This window comes from Coenobita brevimanus, chromosome 2 (assembly GCF_032717465.1).
Source record: "Coenobita brevimanus isolate Jiangsu-jjx chromosome 2, ASM3271746v2, whole genome shotgun sequence".
Taxonomy (NCBI): Eukaryota; Metazoa; Arthropoda; class Malacostraca; order Decapoda; family Coenobitidae; genus Coenobita; species Coenobita brevimanus.
This window is the reverse complement of record NC_136955.1, coordinates 44,045,781-44,069,791: the sequence shown is the minus strand read 5'-3', so window position 1 is coordinate 44,069,791 and position 24,011 is coordinate 44,045,781. Positions and strand designations below refer to the sequence as shown.

Genomic DNA, 24,011 nt, shown 5'->3' with positions numbered 1-24,011 from the left:
ACTGGCACCGTTTATTCTCTTATCCAGACCCAGTGCCTCCTCTCAACGTTCGCTTTTATTATTTCTATTACCACGTCCATGGGCTTCTCAGACAAGTGGCGACCATAAGCTTTTATATCACGTTACGGTAGGTTCCCCCTGCCATCTCGCCCTCCAGTGGAGCAACTTATCAACTCATCCCGGTTCAGTGCCTCCACGCCACTATCTTTTTCATCACCACGTGCAATGGCTCCACTGACAAAAGGTGACTGAAAGGTTCTCGATCATGTATCAGCACCAGTACAATATCCCAAACGTGTATCATAAACCGTACTAGATTACAACGGCCTAGGCTTGGATCTCTAAACAGACAAGGGAGTAACGTGTGAATTGCTATTACAAAATATATATATACCGTAATCATAACACTTCTTCTGTTTTGGTTAACGCTTGTCTTGTAACTGTAAACCTTTCAAGAGCTTCATACTGGTTTAAATAAAAAAAAAAAAACTATAAAAAAAGGAAAGGAAAAGGAAAAGAAAGGAAGAGGGCAAAATCATAATTCAGGCAATAACTGAATGATTTAGAGAATTAGCTACCTATAATGTGGCCAAGCTCCTATATCCCAGGGCCTCACGTCACGACCTGCCTCTACTCATTCCCTGGTCTTTCTTGGGCAATCGTCTTTTATAGTTGTTTATATGTAAAATGCTCGACGGGTATGTGGTGTTAGAGTGCATAGTGCTCAATTAAATGTAAACAGAGTGTCGGTTCCTCTCCACCCAAATTAATATGATAGTGTGTCCTCCCCTAAGCAATTGTTCTCACTTGCCGAATATCATGGCAGAGAGAGAGAGAGAGAGAGAGAGAGAGAGAGAGAGGAGGGTCATCTTGCTAGCAGAGTCATTATAACCAGTGGAAAAATAGTTTAATATTGCAAAGTCTGTTGGATATGTTAGCAATTTTCCTTCAGCCTGATGTCCTTTTATCTCACTTGAAGCAGCACTAGAATTATGACGAGTGAATGGAACTTGTTGTTGTTGTTATTACTATTATTATTATTATTATTGCTGTTCTTGTAATTGTTATTATTATTGTTGTTGTAGCCCTAAGTTCACGTGAAATGTGAACCCGGTGGACAGCAGGCTGAAAATGTCCTTCTCCTGTTGTTCACCATCCTCCTTTCGGGGGATGGGGACGTAGTTGAAGGACGTCTGTACAACCCGTCAGTTGGGCAGGTCAGCTATACCGGTGCCACCACATGAAGGCGACCCTCTCTGGCATTAAATACAAAATGTTCATCCATCCATCCATCCATCATCCAATCCTATGTTGCGCCATGAGGAGCGTAGGAGCCCGGGGCCAGGCAAGTTGATCCTGACATTTAAGATAAGAGTGACCAGCCTCACTTACACCTGAGTGGCATTACGTGAGCAATAAACCCCAACCATCCCTTGGATATAAACCTTCACCGGCTCAATCCGATTGGAGCGCCTTAATTACCCACTAAACCACCAGGCGCCATAATTTGGTTATATGGTTACCACCCAACGTAGTAAATGGTTTTCTGGTGTACAGGAAACCATTTGGCTTGTCAATTAGTGCAGAAGGAAGAGGAATGAATGAAGGAATGAAAGACATAAGCGGGAGTGTAAAGTCATCCATAGGCAGAAGAAAGAGGAAAGAATGAAGGAAAGCAAAACAGAAGAGGAAGGAAGGAAGGAAGTGAGGAAAGGACAGACACCCAAAGCAGCACTACATCGAGTGAATGGATGGTCAACGTCCCCACCTACCACAAATACCCTTCTTTAACACGTTATCATTGACTGAAGGAAACAGATTCGTATTCTAAGTTTATTCTTTATGTAAGGAAGAAGGAACCAAAGGCCAGGAACCCGCAAATTGTTCCCTCCAAGAAGAAACAAAAACAAGATAACAGAGAACCAAATTCAAGATCCGTTCATTTCGGTGAATCATGAGATTTCGTATTATATCATTCTTTGCGATTTATTTTGCATATTACACAGCAATATTCTCTTGCATGTGTTGTATATCAGTATAATATCGACATAATTTACACCTATAGCATGTAAGAGGAAAATGAAGTATAATGTCCAATATAAATCGCGAAAGAAGTGATGTTACGAAATCTTTGAGACTAACTAATGAAGGTAAAATTCCTTGGCCGAGACATATCCTGCCATTGCATACTAATCCGTTACCAGCGCTGCACTAGAGACTTCCATGTTGGTGTTTTACTTGTTGCGGGACGGCTCAGTCTGCTGGTGTGGGCGCTGGTGAGGCAAAGGGAGATGAAAAACAAAATATATAGGTTCGACACTAAAGACGTTTCCTGAGGGAGATGGAAATGGAAAACGCTGCAGGTCTGACAATAACATTCACTGGGCCGTCTCCTAAACAAACGAGAAAGCACCTGACGGAGTGGAAGAGTGTGTTACATTGGAACCATTCAGAGTAACCCAAGAAATACCTATCAAACTTCAGGGAGTTACTTTTTGGTCAGTTTTAAGTAAGAAATGATATCAACATAGGCCCAATTCTCAGCTATTATAGAGCTACAGTTACTGAAGACTATGGAGGATATTTGAAGACCAATTTCACACATGGGTAACAGTCTTTCCAGCCCCATAACCATGAAATCTATTTTTTTTTTTTTTTCAGTTGCGTCCGACTTTAGGTATAGGCTTCAGAGCTTGTTTCCAAAGCCTAGTAGGCCTATTACATACCGCACACCTCTACATGTCACCATTTCGGAGCTAACACCCACCGTCCATATTGGAAACATGCTAGGGCTGTCTCAGCAGAGATTTGAACCTGGATCCGGTAGGACTGCAGGCCACCTATCTACCGACTGAGCCACTGCGTCCCCCAAACTGAACTGAAAAAAACGTGCTTTGTGTTTTACTCTTGATGTGGCCAGATAGTTTTTTTTTTTTTTTTAAATCATAGAAAGTGATCCCGTTTGAAGTGAAGGGGTTAATTATGACAGACATTTGTATGATTCGATCTATATCTGTCTGTCTATCTATCTACCTATCTGTATAATGCTTGAGAACTGGATCCATGCTGAAATCACATGACTCAGACTCAGCAAAAGAATAAGCTCATGAAGTTAGTAAGCCAAGTCCCTGGACACCCTGTATACAAGGTGTCCCAGGAGGAAAGGTTGTAACTTTTGGAAATGATGGGGGGAAAGGTCATAACTCTGGGAAATAATGAAAGGGAGGGTCATAACTTTGTGAAATGATGGAAGGAAAGGTTGTAACTCCGGGAAATAATGAAAGGACAGGTTGTAACTTTTGGAAATGACGGCAGGAAAGGTCATAAACTTTGGGAAATGATGGGAGGAAAGAGGAAAGGTCATAACTTTGGGAAATGATGGAAGGAAAGGTCGTAACTTTGGGAAATAATAGATGAAAGAATCCTAAATAAAAAATGCCATCTAATATGTTCCCAATCACCAGTCATGGAACTATAGTTACTGATATCCTTATGACTGTAATTATGAGGAAGACCATTTTCTCCCATAAGGGCAACAGTAACTAATATATAAGAGTTGATATTTTGGCCCTTGATTATAAAGTCCTTTGCTTGGAGTCTTTTCGTTTATCATCATCGAAAGTTATGGTCTTTCCTAATGAGTTGCAGATTTCCATACTGTACACCATTTTTGCACTACGCCCCAAGTTTGATTCTCTCAGGATCTTTCTTCTATTTCTCCCTATCTTTAAACTCACACCTAACTTAGCCTATCAACTCTATCCTACAACGTAACAGACTAATCTCACTAACACACTAACCTAACCTGACACTAAGAAACAGACCTAGAGAGTTTCCTGGAGGTGAAAAAGTGCAAGAAAATGGTACGCAGAACGGACATTAGCTCCCCGGTCACCTTTTATATATATGTAACATTTACTCTGATTCTTCTACTCCTTGTGTCAGGGATGTACCGTGACGAGTGGTGGGACTTGCCAGGCTCCGAGGAGGAGGTGGAGTTCGAGGACGAGCCTGAGGAATCCGGAGGGGGAGGGTGTGCCGTGGAGGACATCATGGCGGCACTGGAGGGATGCATCATGACCGACCTCCTTCCCCTGGCTACCTCACTCACCAGGACCGTCTCGGGCAAGGTTAGACCATTTTACACATTTTTTAATGCGAGGAAGAAGGAACCAAAGGCTGGGCTCGCAAAACGTTCCTTCCAAGAAAATAAAAACAAAAACAATACAAAAGAGAGGCACATTCAAGATCCATTCATTTCGAGATGCCTGGACACACTGCGTTTGAAAGACTGGAGATCATAGGAAGTAGGGAAAACGGAGGGAGACAGTTCCAGAGTTGACCTTGGCCCTTACGACTGGCTGCTTGTGGGTTTTGGGCTATAAGAAAGCTGAAAATATAGTCAGCGATTATTTCCATAGTATTTGCACAAACCAGGTTCAGAACAGAAAAACATCGTATGAAGAGAGCTTTGTATAATGTCAAGTACTCGCCAGTCACCGCTTTTCTTTGACTTAGCTGAAGATAAGGAAAGTGCTTTATCGAAGACTGTCCATCTTTAAACATATTTGAGATATTGGTTACTGTCTTCCTTCCTTTCGGCTAGATCGAAGCACAACATTATTAAGCACATAATAGACACCAAGGCAAAGCTATTTTTACACAATACTTCATTATTATTATTATTTTCAGCGTCCTTGTAGGCCAAAACTCGCAAGTGGTTAATTTCTACCAGCTTGTTATTCTCTTTTTACTCTTACTTGTTGGGTCGTACGCAAATAAGACTCAGGTGGGTTAGAGCCAGGACCCATATACATGTATGTGGGTCCTGGGTTAGAGCCGCTGCCCCTTTGCGCCGTCGGTTACAGTGTCCTCGTAGACTCACCTCTCTCTCTCTCTCTCTCTCTCTGATAATTGCTGGCAAAGGTTGTGGTCCCCCTCTTTTTTTTGTTATTTTATTTTATTCTTATTTTTTGCTAGAGCCCTTTTCCTCCCATATACAGTAGTGTGTGAACAGTTGAACACCACTCCTATCTTGCCTAAAACTGACACCTCTACATCCTGAATGCAGAGTTGTAACAGCAGATTATCACTAGTATGCGATGCTAGTCTCAAAGAAGTGCTCTTGGGTTGGCAGCAAAATCCCCCTGAAACTCTAACATAGCTTCGACAAATCACGTCTGGCATCCATTATTATTATTATTATTAGTATTATTATTATTATTTGTAATCTGGTGGACAAACAGACATGGAGGCAAGGACAAAACATCCATTCTTTATATTTTCTGCACTGGTGATTCATGCTAAAATCAAAGCTCATTTTATTTTATTTATAGTAAGCTTCCTATATAAAAAAATAACGCCCTGGATACTGAATTGTGTATAAAAGTCATGGCCGTGGAATTGTAACTTAGGGCTGTGTACTCTGTCTCCGGCCTGTTAGCATTAGTACGGCAATACATATGTAGATCATTTGTAAACACCATGCACTGAAAGACCAGCCAGTCAAAGAGTAAACTGAAACGCTTAAACTTATAGAAACTCGGGATGTGACTGAATGGCTGAGAAATAAACGTCAAATACAAATATAGCCTCAGATGTTACAAGTAATCTCTTCACTTTGAGAAATTCCCTTAACTTGTATTTAATCATCAGTGGTAAAAAGGACAGAGTAAGATTAAGCTATCAAACTTAAAAAAAAAGGTTATTGATAACTATGTCTATCCTCCTCACTAGATGTTTACCTTCATCTGAAAAGAATTGAACTGTACGTGCGAGTGGCAAAAGGTGTGTGATAAGCTTGTCCTGAACCGACTTTAGAATTATCGGAAATTATAGATACGACCGCTGAGACAGGGAAGTCGGCGAATGAAGTTGCTTTCTCTTCTACCTTGACTCATTACCGCTTTAATTCTCTGCACGTTAGATTATGCCCTTTTCAGTATACACTGTTAAATGGGGCACACACTCATTCACTCACCATCAAGATCACCGGAATCCTAGTTCCACCTCTTAGCTACTATATATTCATCTAAGCTTAAGTGCTTCACATTACCTGTCAGCTAAGGTGAATCTGACTGTCACATCACCAGGTAAAAACAGAGAAGCCAAACCCTTGCCACACAGCCATCTGTATAAAATTCTTCCTGGAAGCTCGATCCCCTGTCTCACCAACCTTCATAACTCTTTTCTTACACACCTATTCACCATACTTATCCATCCTTTTGGCCTACCACGTCCTCTCCTCCTTTCAATCTCGCTCATATTCACACTTCACCACCCATTTTACACATATTCCTTCCATAAGACCATGACATCTAGGGACACTCTCTTCAGGTTTAGTGTCGCAGATATACTTCACACATCTTTCCTGAATCGCATTATTCCTTATCCAGTACATTTTCTGCACTTGACACACAATCTCCAATAACTCCATTTCCATTGCTCCTATGCTACACCAAGCCTCACACCCAAATGTTAACGTAAGCTCTAAATTCCTTCACGCAACCCTCTCGCAAGCTGCACTAGACCTCTGTTTCGTGTCATTATCTTTAGAGCAACAGTAAGTTTCCTTTCTTATCTTAATTTATGTTCTACTTCCTTCGCACATTTATCTCTGTTTCTGTCATTGCACCCAGATACTTAAACTCCTTCATCTCCATTCTCTTTCTCATCACATTAGGACTCACTTTCTCTGTCAGCTATAATATTCTTATCTACATTATCTTTCAAGGTACAGCGCTTCTTAACAATAGCACTGTGCGTTAATCTGCCAAGCTTTTGTTTACTTTTAGCAAGTACCACTCATCACTGAAATGCTTCTTCCATCACCATTCATCATCCTCATCCCTCTCTCCATAACTCGAGTTTTTACACCCCCCTTCTCTCTCTCTCTCTCTCTAAACCTCTCACTCAGACACCCGCCAACCCTTACACAGGCGTCGGTACCATCATCAATACTCTTAGGCACTCATCGGATTTTCACCCAGACTGTACAAAGGGGGACAAAATAATCCATGGTTACTATTGGCTTCCCTGGTCGCTTGGTCGTGCCTTTTCAATATCCTTTAATTCCATAAACACCTTTCTGTCCTTCGACAAGCATTATCCACGGTCTATCACATTCAATATGTTTGATCCAGGCCTTCACATGTATTCCTTACCTTCTCTGTGGTAATTTTTCCATTTAACTTTCCTACAACATATAGCACTTAGGAGAAAAATAATCATATACAGTATAATTTATGGTCACAGGACTGACATTATTTTTCTGTACGAATGACCGTAACCAATTGAAATTCCTTCATGTTGACATTGTTGTTCCTTAATATGAGCACTGTATCTGTGGTCGCTTTGAAACACCATGATTCTAATTATTATACGTCGTTGGCAACAAATACGATGATTCTATTATTATTATTAATAGTTGGTTGTTGTTGATGATTCTCTCCTCAATTCGAGGAGACCGGGCCTTGCTGTAGCTCGGTTGCTGGTGGTTGTCTTGAGTAAAAGTAAGGGGGAAGACAGGGCCTGGGGAATGCCCAGCACACACGCCCTGTCTCCTGGCTGAGTTGCGGTGTGTGTTAATAGTTGGTGATTGGCTTGTTTACTAATATAAAATCCCTGAACACTTACTGGTTACATGTAATTTCTAATTATGAATCTTATAATAGCTGGAAACCATACACTGCCATGATAAGAAGTCAATTTGTTGTTAATACTGTACATTACCTTAGCACAGATTCAACTGTATACTTCAGCCATTTCATAGAAAATGAAGCGATATATATATATATATATATATATATATATATATATATATATATATATATATATATATAGTATGAAAATCTTCTTGTGGGGAAATATATATATAAATATGTATGCACACTAATGCCTTTTATTAGAATAACGACAGCATGTACACAAACAGGAGACATGTACTAAAATTGTATATTATAAACTAAAATCAAATTTTAATTAAAATGCATTTCTCTATTTTCATAGATCCTCAGTTAAAAATAGTGGCCCAGGAAGAGGTGTGCTTCCTGCGAGTGATTGATAGCCACTGATATTTGGTATGAATTGTCCACTGTTGTTAGTTTCATTTCGAGTTGTGTGAAGCTTCAGTTGCCCCCTTTTCGTAATTCGGAAAAAGGTTTGTTTTTTGAAGCTTTAATTGGGTCAGTGTCTCATAGATCTCTGTTCAGTAATGGTTTAAATTTGCTTATGAAATATTTTTCCTTTGATTTTCTTAATATTGGATCATCCTTTTTTACTTTATAGAAGGGCATAATATTGAAGTTTGGAGAACATTTTTTTGCACATTTAGCTATGTGGGTATTAACATATAAACCTTTACCGTGATTAATATGATCCCTATGTAGGTTAGTACGAAGCCTGAGATTTGAGGTCTCGCCTATATAAATCTCTCTGCATCCACCGCAGCGAATTACGTAAATGCAGTATTGTGTCGAGCATCCCATGTTTTCGTTAATTTGGAATGTGTAGTTGACACTGGGAAAAGTGAATTGACTGCCTTCAATTATTTCCATGCAGAGTTTACATTTTTTGTCTTCACATTTCTTCACTTTGAAACTAGATAAATTATTAAACCTAGCCCTTGTTAAAATTCTTTTTAGATTATTGGGTTGCCGCTTTGCTTTAATTAAGGAGACACTATTTTTAACTGAGGATCTATGAAAATAGAGAAATGCATTTTAATTAAAATTTGATTTTAGTTTATAATATACAATTTTAGTACATGTCTCCTGTTTGTGTACATGCTGTCGTTATTCTAATAAAAGGCATTAGTGTGCATACATATATATATATATATATATATATATATATATATATATATATATATATATATATATATATATATATATACCGAGGCTAGCAGGGGTATCCGGCGTTGCCCGGGCCAAAAAAAAAAAAAAAAGCACACTAATCCTGTTTGTTCTAGTAGTTCAAGTTCAGTCTTTCTTCCTCTCCTGAAAGAGCATGTACCTGTTATGCTTTTGAAGAGGGATTATAAGAGGTCCAGGAACTTTCTATTTCAGCTTTCGCAGACTAACGCACAGTATTTGTACACACTTGTGTAATGTTACTGGTGACCTCAAATGACCTCGGAGGTCAACTTCACATAGCCTGTGTCCGAACTGGGTCATGTGAGTCTCCATGCCAAAAATTGGGCTGCTGGGCCAAAAAAGGAGGACACTATCGGTGACCTCAGATGACCCAGATCTGAGTTTTGGCCCCCCTAAAACCATCCTTGGGTCACCTCTTCAGAATATATATGAGTCAAGGGGTTTCTGGCCCTTGGTTTAGGAGTGATTGAAGGATAAACAAACAAACAATGCGGCTCATATATATATATAAATATATATATATATATATATATATATATATATATATATATATAAATATATATATATATATATATATATATATATATATATAAATTGGTTATTTCCCTTGCCTAAAAATCCAGTATTAAGTATATGAGAACTTAGCAGCTTGATTATGCTGTACCGACAGAGACATAATGCATCTCCTAAAAGGTCGATGAATACATAGCGGAAACACCGAACCATGTGAATCACGGAAGAGTTGTCATTTTAATTCGTGAGATGTAAATAATTTTCCGACGGAACGGGGATGATAGTTGTTCCTTTGTATATACCAGTAAAGAGCACTTTGTGAGCGCGTGACGAGTAAGCGAGCGCCATGTTATCACAATTTTCCTCTGATACATCATTTGCAGGATGAAAGTAAGAAACAGGGCTTTTAACCTGGAAAATTTTCGGCTATTGAATAAATCAGATTCGCCCATTGGGTATTGTGGGGCACATATCATGAAGCGAAGAAAACCGAAGTTCTCAATGTAGCTCAGAGTTTGTTTGAGCAACACAGGTTCCAACGGTACGCGAGTGCTGGTGTAAAGCGAGGCGCCGTAGCATTCATCACACACGCAATGCTAAATTCTAGTCTTCACTGCAAACCTGCCGTCTCTACGAAACTGAAACGATAAAGACTTGTTTATTGATGAGATGATTAAAGCCAGAAATGGAGTATTTTACCTTGGTGACTTCACCATCAAAACATAGCTGGAACATTAATGTAAAATTGTAGGCGGAATCTCCGATATATTATTGCTATAGCTGATGCCCCCCCCAAAAAAAAAAAAAAAAAGAAAAAAAAACGGTAATACGACGGAAAATCTTTTTAAACCTGATTTCGTAATTGAGGTGTTCACCGATTAGAGACGAACACTCTCTTGGAAAACTCGAGATTCCAAGGGGTTCCGACGTCTTTGTGGGTGAGTTTAAGTTTGCAGAATTTATTGAATGAATGTATCACATGCAGGAAGAATTTCAGTTCAACTCCACATAGCAGTAAAGTTACTAGCTTCTGCCTGTGTGACGGTCGAGTCGGGTCTGGTTGGTCTGGGCCTCTCATTTCCAAACTTAACTGAGAGTAAACATCGCTCCCTTCGCTTGCTTGCTTGTAATCAGTACATATCTAACTTGTAAGATATGAGCTTGGTGTTGGAGCATGTATGTGCAGCAGGTATGTACACAGAATCATAATAATTAGTGTGGTGTAATGTCCTGTCTACCACCCTACATTATTTATTCTGCAGTTGTCTTATCCCACCATGCTTCAATATCATGCTTCGAAACTAGTCTTGTCAGCCGAATCAGTCTGTATTTATGGGACGCACGTTACTGGTGATGCAGGAAGGGAGGTGGTGTGGTCACAGTGGCCCCCCTTCTTTAATCCTAAACCCATAATAGTTATCAACATTAATGACCCTATTTGCATTTGCATATTTTAACCAACCTATTAACTGGTGATGATTTTCCCAGTGGAGTGAAGCCTGGATGTTCCGAAAGGTGAATGATTAGCGAGCTGGGTTGTCGCGTGTTTCTCTCTCTCTCTCTCTCTCTCTCTCTCTCTCTCTCTCCAGTAATAATGAGTGTAATATAAGAATCCTGGTTATGTTATTAATGATGGTAATGGAAATAGCATTTTGATTCATAATCTCTACCTAACCTACGACAGGATTTTACGTTGCATATTAAACCTAAATAGTTTCATTTACTTGACGTCTGATAATTTTTTAATCAACATAGGTAAACAACAATAATAATAAAACAAACAAGAGAATATTGACATCCATTTAGGTAGAAACTGAAATCTAATACCTTTTGCATGAGCCAAAACCTAACCAGATAAATAACGCAGCGGCAATTTCTCCTCATTAGTGCCTTCCACAGGCTGTCGCTGTTATTGGCTTCCCCTAATAAGCCAATCATTCGTGACCCTCCCATGGCAGCCTAATAAGCCTGGCCTAATTATCCTTCTTAACCCCCACTTCATCCCATCTCACCTCTTAACCCCGAGCTTCCTCTCCTTCGATGATTGCAGTCGTGTTTGTTTGGTGTTATGCAGTTTGGCCATGTGGAGAGGATGAAGAGTGAGAGACTGACGAGGAGAGTGTATGTGAGTGAGGTAGACGGGGGAGAGGGAGGGGGAGGCAAAGGATGAGATGAAGGAATGGAGAGGAGAGGTATATGAGAGAGGGGGGTGTAAGCCGTGAGCAGCGTAATGAAATGGCGGGGGACAGGGCAACATGGAGGCGAATTGTTTGTGGCTACCCCTTACGTAATTAAGGCGTCTGGCAATAGATAGATAGATAGTTATGTAGTTTATATTTCAAAGTACATCCTGGTGGAGTTAATGACGATTTATAATTCTGTCACCTTGAGCGGTTTCTTCTCATCTCAATACATGCGTTTGGTTTTAGTCAGCACTTTTGAGAACATGGCCCGTATTCCCATCGCCATAAGTGATTTTTGAATCTACTGCCTTCGTCTATGCTGTATAAATAATTCTAATAACGCCATACTTTTCATAGATAACGTACAGAAGGATATTAACCAGCAATATCGTTAAGGAAAAGTTGCTAGTGAGTTTTCTTATGTGATGAGCTTACGGGTCCAGGAATTACCAGCCAGTGCATGTGGGTCTGTCTCATACAGGACAAACACACACACACAATCAGCTCCATGTCGTAACTGTCCTCTATTTCCCAGGAACGACAAGCAAAGGAAATTGTAGAAACTTCCCGTAGCTCTTGGTTTTCCTGCAATTCAAAATCAAAGTTGCGGTAGGGACGTGATCATGTTTGTTTGTGAGCCAGGGCGTGGTTCGTAATTCTTGTATACTTATTATTTTTCGAACGTATGGAGCGAATTTTCAGTCTGCATGATCACTGATGACTAAATTATCAAGACGATATTAATACAGGGGTAAAAAGAAAGTAAACTGCTCATAAATCTTTTCCCCAGCCGTCATCTCTCATCCACTCTCTCCCTTCCATCCATCCTGTCTCTTCCTCTCGCGGGGTGAACCGGAATCACAAACAGCAAAGGAAAATAAAAAAAAATAAGAGGCCGCTTATTAGACTGGCAGGGAATAATCAGCCAGTTAGTCAATTATCACCTTAGCCCTTTAAAATCTGTTTTCTTTTTGGTCAGCACTGGAGGTAATATTATACAGGTGTGCAGTATAGAGGTGTACTCAGATGGTATGGTCATATGGAGAGAATGGGAATAAATAGGAGGGTGAAAAGGGTGTACGAGTATGTGAGTGAGTTTGAAGGTGGGAGGAGGCGTGGTAGGCCAAGAAGTAGGTGCGTATGAAACAGGATGAGTGTGTGAGAATGAGAGGTATGGAGGCTGATGAGGCAAAGGAACTAACAAGGGATCGATCAAGCTGAGTAAATTTCGTATGGAGGAACGATTGACAAGGGTTTGGTATCCCCGTTTTAACCTGCCAATCATCGTACAGACTCTGCTCGGCAAGTATGAAGCTCCGAAGTCTGATTGAAAAGTATCCGACCTTTAGCTGGTGAAAAAAATAAAAAGAGCAAGCTTATTGAGTTCATACGTTAATCCCCTTCAAAGTACAACCCATGGGACTCAACACACTTAGCCCAGCGGTCCTTCCTCTGCTGGGAACATTGTGGAAAGTCAGGTTTTAGGATCACCAACAAGATCTTTGTCGCATTTGTGTTTATCTCTGTGTCCTCAAATCTCGAAGCCTTCAGCAGTATCTTCAGAGTAGGAAACAGCAAAAAGTCACAGGGAGCCATGTCAGGAGAGTAGTGAGCCTGCCAGACCTGTGTAATCGTGTGTTTGGCCAAAAATTCTAGGATGAGATGGGATAAGTGGGCTGGAGCATTGTCATGGTGGAGCTGCCAGTCCTCCGCCTCTCACAACCATATTGATCATTTACACAACCTCCCCCCCACGCGCGCTCGCGCACGCACGCACACACACACACACACACACACACACACACACACACACACACACACACACACACACACACACACACACACACACACACACACACACACACACACACACACACACACACACACACACACACACACACACACTGTTGGGTGGATGGAAGAAGAGATGAATGGAAGGAGGATTGGATGGAAGGAGGGATGGGTAGATAAGAAGATGGATGGAGGGAGGGATAGAAAACAGGATAAATGGACTGATAAATGGGTGGATGGATGGATGGATGGATGAAGGAAGAGAGGGTTATCAGTAGGTGAAAGGATGGAAAGATTGATAAACAGATGAAAGTAGGACGAACAAGCTGAACACCTCCTCAAACCCACGCTGCTCGGCTGCGACTGGGCTAGGGGGAAGAGCTGAACATATTCGAGAAAGCACGCAACTATTCACGGTCACACTTCACTGAGTCGCATCACCTTGTTCCTACTAGCTTACGGGGGAAAAATGAATGGTGGGATACTTCTCGAGCAGACCTTGTAAGTGTCGAAGAGAATTCCTATGAGTTGGAGCCAGGATTCCAGGGGCTTGAATGGTGAATGGATGGGTGTGTGGCCCATTTCACTGGACATGCAGTGATTATTTCTCTCACTCCCATATCATTTTCTTTCCCCATTTTTCTGGACCCGACCTCATTTCAGCTGCAATTGGGAAAAAGAGGCGGAATGATGATGATGATGATGATGATGATGACGATGATGATGATGATGATGATGATGATGATGGTGTGCTTCTTATGTATTATCATTAGCGTAATAACAATTTTAATATTCGCGGCTGAGGAGGGTACTGTGTTGCCAAATAAAATAACGAAGTGAGTCTAAAAAAGATTCACCTATAAATTATTTGTCTGTCGAGAATATCCTCTGTTGAAAGTCATCTGTAGTTGGTAATATTAACAATTCCTGGACAGTAAAAGAGATATTTCTGACTGATTGGATTTTCCTTTCATAAATCCTCAGTTGTCACGTGCAGTATAATACCCAGGTCCAGAGAGAGAGAGAGAGAGAGAGAGAGAGAGAGAGAGAGAGAGAGAGAGAGAGAGTCACATTTTTTAAACCTTTGACTACTAAAGCCTCTTCCAGCTTAATAGAGGATTAACTATGTTCCCATGGACAAGATTTTTAGATGTTTGTTGTTTGTGGTGGTGGTGGTGTGGTGATGGTGGTGGTGGTGAGGTGATGGTGATGGTGGTGGTGGTGGTGATGGTGGTGTGGTGGTGGTGGTGAGGTGATGGTGGTGGTGGTGGTTTGGTTTGATGGTGGTGGTGGTGATGGTGGTGGTTGTGGTGGTGGTGTGGCAATGATGGAGAAAGTGGTGTGGTGGTGATGGTGGTGGCGTGGTGATGATGGAGGTTGTGGTGTGGTGGTGGTGATGATGGTGGTGGTGGTGGTAGTGTAGTGATGATGGTGGTGGTGGTGGTGGTGTGGTGATGGTGGTGGCTGTGGTGTGGTGGGTGTGGTGATGATGATGGTGGTGGTGGAGTTTATATCACTAAAATAGGTACCGAATCTCTCTCTCTCTCTCTCTCTCTCATCTGAAAAATCATGGCATTAACACGTCCTTGATGTTAGGTAAAGAAAATATAACGAAGGAAATAGGAGTAATAAACAAATGAAGATAGGAGGGTAAATAAGAGAAGCTAAAAATAGGAATGAAGGTGACACGGAGGAGACGAAGGGAAGGATATAAAGAGGAGAGGAGGAGGAGGAGGAAGAGGAGGAGGAGGAGAGGGAGGAGGAGGGGGGAAGGAGGGAGAGATTACTGTAATAATTGGTAGGGAGTTATGGAGGGACGTGAGGAACAAGCTCAATTAAGAGAGAGAGAGAGAGAGAGAGAGAGAGAGAGAGAGAGAGAGAGAGAGAGAGAGAGAGAGAGAGAGAGAGAGAGAGAGAGAGAGGGTATTCTGTATAGGGAGAGACACAGTATCTCAAAGACATTTCTGTGTATAGTCTTTATTGAAATTACTTAAGTTTTTTGCTACCTTTCAGTATCGTGTTTTTTGTCGTCCTCTTCCTCCTCCTCTTCCTTTTCCTTATCGTTTTCATCAAACTACTAACACTTCACCACCACCACCAACAACAACAACAATTACTACTACTACTACTACTACGTGTAATAGTGGTAGTAATAGTAGTAGGCTAGTAGTAGTAGTGGTGGTAATAACAGGAAGTAATACTAGTAATTGTATCGTATCGTTCATAAAGGCTTAATAAAAATAATAAAAACCATCATCATCATCATCATCATCATCATCACCATCATCATCATCATCATCATCATCATCACCATCATCATCTTCGCAACCGTGATTCCCACAACAGTTAATGGACTGAATAGACACATGAACAGCAGTATAGGAGAAACAGTCACCAATAGCAAACAGTGAACCGAGCCGACCATTCAATCTTCACCCCAGCCCTGTAATTACGCTGTGATGGACCAAACAGTATCACAAGGCAAAGGACGAATGGACTCTTATAATACCTGTAATTAGAAAGCCGCAGATGTCGTTTCCTCATTTTTTCTCTTGTAATCTTAAGGCAGGAAAACTTTGACGACTCTGCTGAAGATTGATGGAGGTAACAATGCCTGCGAGGAGACCATAAACAGAGAGAGAGAGAGAGAGAGAGAGAGAGAGAGAGAGGTGACCTTTCACTACGATGGCTTATCTGTTACCTGCCAAACATTTGTAAGTAATCTAATACTGAGACTAAGAGGTTTTGTTTACTGAATGTGATTGTCTTTACAGTAGTTCGACACACACACACACACACACACACACACACACACACACACACACACACACACACACACACACACACACACACACACACACACACACACACACACACACACACACACACACACACACACACACACACACACACATGTACACACTCCAGCAGTTTAGCGCCCAACAATAAGATAACTCAGCCTCGTCCACTCACATTCAATCTCCCAGGTGTCGTATTAAATGGCGTCTGCAAGGCAATTTCAAGCAACCATAAGCAGGCCCCGCTGATTTATGAATTACCCTAGTCACTTCACATAATTGTATGCTGTAGATCACCGACAACAAGTCATCTCTCCATAAACCACCATGATTCAGTCAGCTGTATTCCACACTCCCCTCGCACTCTCTTGGACGCTCAAAGCCCAACAGTTCAAATCTCTTTTACGTTAACTTTCTGCATCCTCCCAGGCAATCCTCTTCCTCTACCTCCCTTCACTACTGATGTGTACACTCTTTAAATCAATCTTTCATCCCACAGTCTCTCTATATTCATACCAAATCAACACAGTCTGCCTCTTTCAGTGTACCACGTCTGCTTCCACATCTCTCTCTTACAGCGTCATTTCTCACTGTCAGGCCATCTCCCTCCACACATAGAACTTAGGCACTTCATCTCATGGTGCTGGCTGATTGGTTAGAAAGGTCGTTTGTTGTCTCAAATGAAACGAGTTCGATCCCTGGCTGGAGCAGTGAACAGTTTAATAATTGAATGAGCTTCCACACGTCCCACCGAAATGCCATAATAACACTTCCGTTCATATCGATGTACCACCCTTGAATGAGACAGCCTTAGCATGTATCCGATATGAACGGTGGACCTTAATGTCGAGGTGGTAATATTTAAAGGTGTGTGGCACGTAGGATGACAGCTATACTTCAGCGAACGCGATGTTAAACCTGTAGTCAGAACTGGACAAATACAAATAAACCTTTTCTTGTCCTTAGCATTTAAAGCCTGAGCCAAGGATTCACATACTACCGTTGATATCGCTGTTTTCGTACACAGTTCATCTTCGCCTGAGCAGACAGTGATTTCCCTTATAACATTTGTAAAGCAATCCAACTCATGTGTTAGTGGGAAATTTAGACTGACAGAGGAAATTGTGTAGAGATATTTTGACAAGTATGGGAATGAGGTGGGAAAAAACATGGAAGAAGTACGCCTGAACAAACATAAGTGAAACTAGCTGGGAATGTCACCTCTGTTTTGCTCGTGTTTTCTTTCACCTACTTCCCAGAGGATATTCTATTAAAAAATGTGAAATCTTTCCAAGGAGGTTTTATTAGTATGGCAAGGAACAGTATGAATATTTATCTGAAGGACTGTGTTTCTTCATAGTTCACATTTACTTATACAAAATGATCAAGAACTGGTCTATATTTTAAGGTGATATTTTTTGACCACTACCCTGCAATATTTTTATGGGCGTCCCTCCCTAACAACCAAGTTTTCATACTTTAGGATTATACATTCCCAGCCAGTCCTCCTAAATTAGTGTTGGTGATGAGCAAATTGACCTTAATTAAACGAAGGGCTACAATTACCGCTGATTAGTTCCGGGAGAGTTCACATGGGGGCAACTTAGGGGAGGACAGGAGGCAATTACCGTTATTAATTCCAATGAGACGGAGTTGCCGGGAGATCTTGGCAGTTGGTACTCGTCCACCGCTAACAAGATCGCCGATTTTACAGAACTTTATTAGCCATTCTGTAGAGTCACCAAAAAAGTAGGGCATAAGTGATAGATTTTTTCGGGGGGAGAGTGGGGGGCGTGCGTTCCCCCTGGTGCCGGTAGACCAGCGATTATTTACAGTAAAAAGACAATGTTATTTACCAAGTCATATGCAGTAATTCTCTCTCTCTCTCTCTCTCTCTCTCTCTTTCTGTAGGCACCACATAAACATTTAAGTGGAAAGAGGGATTTGGTAATGTAATTTTTGAAGTATCTAACGAGTCGCCATGAATTCCAGCTTATCATTATTTCACCAGCAGTCCCCCTCCCTCCTATCTCAAGTGCTGGATCTGGCCCTGATGTATGTTGTAGTTATGATAGTGGATCCATTGTCCCCCTGATGTAGTCTGGATATTTGTCTTTAAGTACATACTGAGGAATACAAAATATATTGAAGTATTGCCTTACTTAGCATACTTTAAATCATAAATCCTTCTCCTCCTCTTCCTCCTCCTCCTCCTCCCCATCATCATCATCATCATCATCATCATTCATTCATTCCTTTTTAGCTCCATCACATTCGTAGTGGCCCTGGGCTAGGCAACTCAGTCCTGGCATTTAAAACAAGGGTGACCAACCTTACTCGTCCCTGAGCGGCATTATGTATGGAACAAACCCCAACCACCCATCAAGTGAAAGCCCTTACAGGCTCCATTTGGCTGAGGGGCCTTAACTCACTAGACCACCAGGGTTCATTTTGTTATATGGTTAACATTCAGGGTAGTAAATCATTTCCTGGATTACAGAAAACCACTTGGCTTGTCATTTAGTGTAGAGTCATCTGAAGGCAGCGCTACATCGCGTGCATGGATGATGGGCGTCCCTATGCCTCTATATAACATGAAAAATCAGCTAAATTTATCATTCACATGGGTGTTCCCTACGCTGAATAAAATAATCTAAAATTATGCTAATATAATGGCCATAAGGACGACAAAATTACGAAAACAAGGGAGGGTTGTCTGGTTGTTAGTAGTAATGCGTAATACTCTCCCCTTCTCGCTCTCTCTCTCTCTCTCTCTCTCTCTGTTTTGTGTGTGTGTGTGTGTGTGTGTGTGTGTGTGTACTGACGCCTCCATTACCCTTCCACAGAACATCTCCGAGTACGAGGCAGACTACAACAGCCTCCGTCGCTCCGAATACTCTCGCTTCCACGGGTACACCTACGACGGGGTGTGGGCCATGGCGCTAGCGATCCAGGCAGTGGGACACAAGCTACACCGCATCAACCACCACAACAACACCAACATCACCGTCCAGGACTTCAGGTGAGGCGGAGCAAACACATCCCCATATCACACTTGTACTGAAATGAAGGGAGAGAGGGATTAAAGACTAAGAATTGAGTGCTGGAACTAGGAATGGAACGAGTGATGGGACTAATGGTGGGATTAATGGTGGGACTATATTAAAACACATCCCCAAATCACAATTGTACTGGGATGAAGGGAGAGAGGGATTAGAGATTGAGAATTGAGTCTTAGAGCTAGGAGTGGAACGGGTGAAGGAACTAGCAGTTGAACTAATGGTGGAACTCTATTGGTTTTACTCTAACTTGGTCTAAACTTGCCATCTCTCCATCTTGGATGTTGAGTTATAACTGGCCAGGAAGAAGTGCTACGGAAAGGACGTAAAGCCATATCCTTGTCTAATTCTGACGCTGAGGTACGTGAAATAAGCTGCAAATGGACGAAAATTTGGGGCAAGTTAAGGTGAAAGGATTATAGTGGTGGAGCTAAACTTATTCACCCGCCACAACATCATCAGCGTCCAGGACCTGAGGTGAGGCAGTTCAAGGACGTCTCCATATCACACCATCACTGTTAAGTAAGCCGATGGGATCGTCAGGGGATGAGAAATGAATCTTGAAATGACTGAGTGAAGGAACAAAGCATATCAAATTGTCATAATAATGCCAATACCTTCCGGAACTTCAGGTGAGGCAGGGCATGCATATCCCTATTCACACTTGCAGTGGGATGAAGGGAGTGAGGGGTTGGAAGCTGAGAGTTGAACCTTAACTGAATGGTGCAACTAAGCATATTGAACCACCATATGAACACCGATATCATTGCCCGGGACTCATTCTTAAATCACACTTGCACTGGGGTCGATGGGGAAGGGGGGTTAGTGGGTAGGAATTGAACCATAGAATTAACTGCCTGGAGCTAAACGTATTCAGCCATCACCGCAACACTATCACCGTCCAAAACTTCAGGTGAGGTAGGGCAAGCACGTCCCTCTATCATACCTTCACTGGGATATGAGGAGACTTGGGGTGAGGGACTGAGAATGGAACCTTAGAATAACTGAATGTTGGAACTAAATTTTGCACCCAACGTGGCAACACCAAATTACCCTCCATAACTTCCAGGCGAGGCAGAGCAAACACGTTCCCTAATCACACGTGTAGAGGGAGGGATGAGGATGGAGGCTAGAGGCTGAGTATTGAACTTTAGAATCACTGAAGGCTTGAAATCAACTTCTTGAACCAACATTGCAGCACCAGCATCACGTTCAGGCTTTCAGGGGAGTGTAAAATTGCATAAAGAAAATAACAACAGATACAAAGGAAAGAAAATAGCAAAAGACTGAGTGTGTTTCATAGGGTAGGCCATGACGTATTCAGTCACTACAACAGCGCCACCCTCCTGGACTTTAGGTGAGAAAAGGGCTAGCGTGTCCCAAAATCACACTTGTACCGGGATGAAGGGAGATGAGGAATTGGGACTTAGAGCTGAAACTTAAAGTGACTGAACTTTGGAACTTAGCATATCCTGCCACCATAACAGCACCAAAATCACCGTCCAGGATTTCAGGTGAGGGAGGGAAGGCGTGATGCAGTACCAAACCTACATTGTGGTGCAGGGAGATAGGGGTTTGGGACTGGAAATTGAACCTTACAGTGATTTAGTAATGGGACCTACGTATTCTACCACCACAACAATATCAAGATAGGAGTCCAGGCGCCGTATTTATAAACCTTCCTAATCTGAAGCTGTGTAATATATTGTTTGTATGTGCGTATATATCCACTCATAACAACACCAAACACTTCACAACAAAATCAGAGTGATTATAAAAATTACAAAACATGAAAAACAAATCGATGTGTATTACTATGTCATGGGGACCAGTTTACCTTGTGAACTGGTTAGGATGTTATATGAATACACCGCCAGGACCCCAAATGGGACGGGGCAAATACGTCTCCAAATCACTGATACACTGCAAATGAAGGCTGTGACGAGGAGCCTACACGTGGTGGTATTGTGTACCCAGGGTGGAACAAAGAGGCTAGGACGGCTACCCAAGAGACGAGCCTCACCATAGTTCCCTGCATCTAACCCTAGGAAGGTCCCTGGTACAATCCTGGCAGGACACTGTATACCACAAAGAGGAAGCCAGTTCTGTACGCGAGGTGTATACTGTACTGTACCTGTAGGATGGCCTCACAGAACCAATTGCTTGTAATCGATAAGGGCTCCTGGACAGACAGATCAGGGTTAATCAACAGCAGCAACAACAACAGCAACACTGGGATGGAGGGAATGGTGGGCCAGGGGCTGAGAGTTGAACCTTAAAATGACAGAGTGGTGGAAATGAACTACTGAGGCCCCTCTAAAATTACCGCAGTCCAGTGTCATTTTCAGTTTATTACTGTTACCTTCAGACGATTGTATTTACCTTGGAAGAAATAGTTTAATCGGTAGGAGATAGATATACTCCTAAGTAACAATAAAAATAATAATAATAATAATGATAATAGTAACAATAAAATAATGTTGATAATAGTAATAATAAAAGTTTACAACAGCTCCATCCCTCGGTAAATAAAGCCGTTTGAAATTTTTTAAAGAAAGGTCATTGCACTGGAGGTTTTACCAGACCAAAATAATCTGTAGATAAGAAGGAAAAAAAACTTATGCATTTATACTGAAGTAATTAATGGTTGTTGACTGTAACCACACCAAAACAAAGTAAATCCTCGGGCAGTAATAAGACAAACATTTACGCCATTAAACCACGTAGGTCCAAGGAAGATGGCGAGGATCTATACAGGACTAAAATGATGGGGGACTTAACTTTTACTGGATGAAACTGACGATTAAACAGAAATAAGGGCTTCTGTTGGAAAGTATACCCGTTTAAAATCTGGGTATTTAGGACAGGGATTTAGGACGAGTGTGAAGTGTGTGTGTGTGTGTGTGTGTGTGTGTGTGTGTGTGTGTGTGTGTGTGTGTGTGTGTGTGTGTGTGTGTGTGTGTGTGTGTGTGTGTGTGTGTGTGTGTGTGTGTGTGTGTGTGTGTGTGTGTGTGTGTGTGTGTGTGTGTGTGTGAGTAAATTGGGAGTGTGTCGTCCTGCTTCGGCTACCCCCATTTTTTTGGCGAAAGCAGCTTAGGTATATAGATAGATATACAGATTTAGTACAGCCAGTAAACCATTAACACAACACAAACAAGAAAACAAATGTAAGAGGCCCAGTATAAAATCTAAGCATGATGAGGCTTTCTTTGGTATCTAAATGTGTTAACGAATATCAAACAACGGCAGCTGGGCCATGATGCTTTACTAGATTTCTAACACACAGCACACACCTTATACTACTATCCCTGAGTGTTATTGTGACCGAAATTACCCCTCACTACAATGGCGTCTGTTTGGTTACGTTCCTGCTGTTTCTACGGTAAATGGTTTTATTGTTTCGAATTGTTTTTCTCACACTGCTGGGGTTGTTACAGTTTTTACCAACTCCATTTTCTGATCGCTCTTTTCAGTTACATCAAAATTGTAGCATCAGTAATTCTCTCTCTCTCTCTCTCTCTCTCTCTCTCTCACACACACACACACACACACACACACACACACACACACACACACATACACAGTCCAACATCTGTTGCAGTGCGAACACAAAGTACAACCAGCAAACAGTTCACTATCCCAGACGGGCAGGCAGTTTTCCATCCCACACACATTGACAGAGCACTACGCTATCGCCGAATATACAGTCTTTCCCCATAACCTCAACAAAAATCTCTGTGAGCAAGAGGTTGATGCAGCTGGTTTCCTGTGGTCCATTAAGTTGACACCCACCTTCCGTGTTCACATCCAGTTGAGCTTAATGTTGTAGGAGCAGAAACAACAATTAGATATCATCACTTTTATTCTCCTCTAACTCTTCTAAATTAGGTAAGTAGGGCCCAATGAGAGGAAAAACCATAAACACACAAGTACCACAGAGGAAATATAGAATAAGACTGCTCTGAAAATTAGGCCACTTTATTGCTTCCTCAAGAAATTGCTTAATGGGATGTGGAATACTGTGTTTCTTTGTTGTTTGTGATAAAGAGGTACAAAGGAAGGCAAACTAGCTGATCTGATGGTACTTTCAGGACGGTTTGTTACGAAGACTTTGGCCAGGATCGCATATTCTGTGAGCTGAAGATAAAACTATTGAACCAGGAAGGCTTTGTTCAGTCAGGTTATCATCAGACTCACATAGTTCAACCTATGTATAACCCTGGCTTCTGTCCGTCCTCAGATATCGCAATCCAGTATGGGAGGAGCTCTTTACCAAGGCGCTGTCCGAGGTCAAGTTTGAGGGAGTCACGGTGAGTACCCTAACGCCATTCCTGTGTTATCATTTACCTCATTAGGGTTTGGTTAGATAATTCAGTTTTGATCAAGGTTATGATTATCCTTATGGGTTTGTATTGCTTTTCCATGTATATTTTTATTAATTAGCCATGTGTAGTTGGATCTCTTTTGTTTTCAGTGTTTTTAAAAGGCCTGACAATTTATAGTGGGTCTATATATAACTCTTCTTCCACTCTGCCAGCAATTTCTTGTGTGTTGTGGAGACATCTCAGTAAGCATGGTTAGTGACTTTCCTGTATCCTTTATTCACTTCTTACATCCACGGCCACACCTACACCCATACCAGCAGACTGAGCCGTCCCCACAACACAGAAGATACCGCCAGGCGAGTTTCTATTAGTGCACTGTTTGTGGACCAGCCTTTATTGCGAAAAAAGTCCGTCAGAATTAGGTACAAGCAAGAATGAGCCTAGCAACAAGGTGAGGTAAGAGCCAAGT

The 24,011-nt window shown here is 41.6% G+C and overlaps 1 protein-coding gene across 1 annotated transcript in view; it reads left to right on the top strand.

The window, feature by feature from the left end:
- The window catches only part of GABA-B-R2 (gamma-aminobutyric acid type B receptor subunit 2), a 506,646-nt gene that overhangs the window by 397,783 nt on the left and 84,852 nt on the right, over positions 1-24,011 (top strand). The window contains exons 6-8 of the mRNA XM_080266192.1: positions 3,946-4,130; positions 19,005-19,180; positions 23,458-23,527. Of these exons, the coding sequence (XP_080122318.1) occupies positions 3,946-4,130; positions 19,005-19,180; positions 23,458-23,527 (431 nt within the window). The remainder of the gene's footprint in view (positions 1-3,945; positions 4,131-19,004; positions 19,181-23,457; positions 23,528-24,011) is intronic.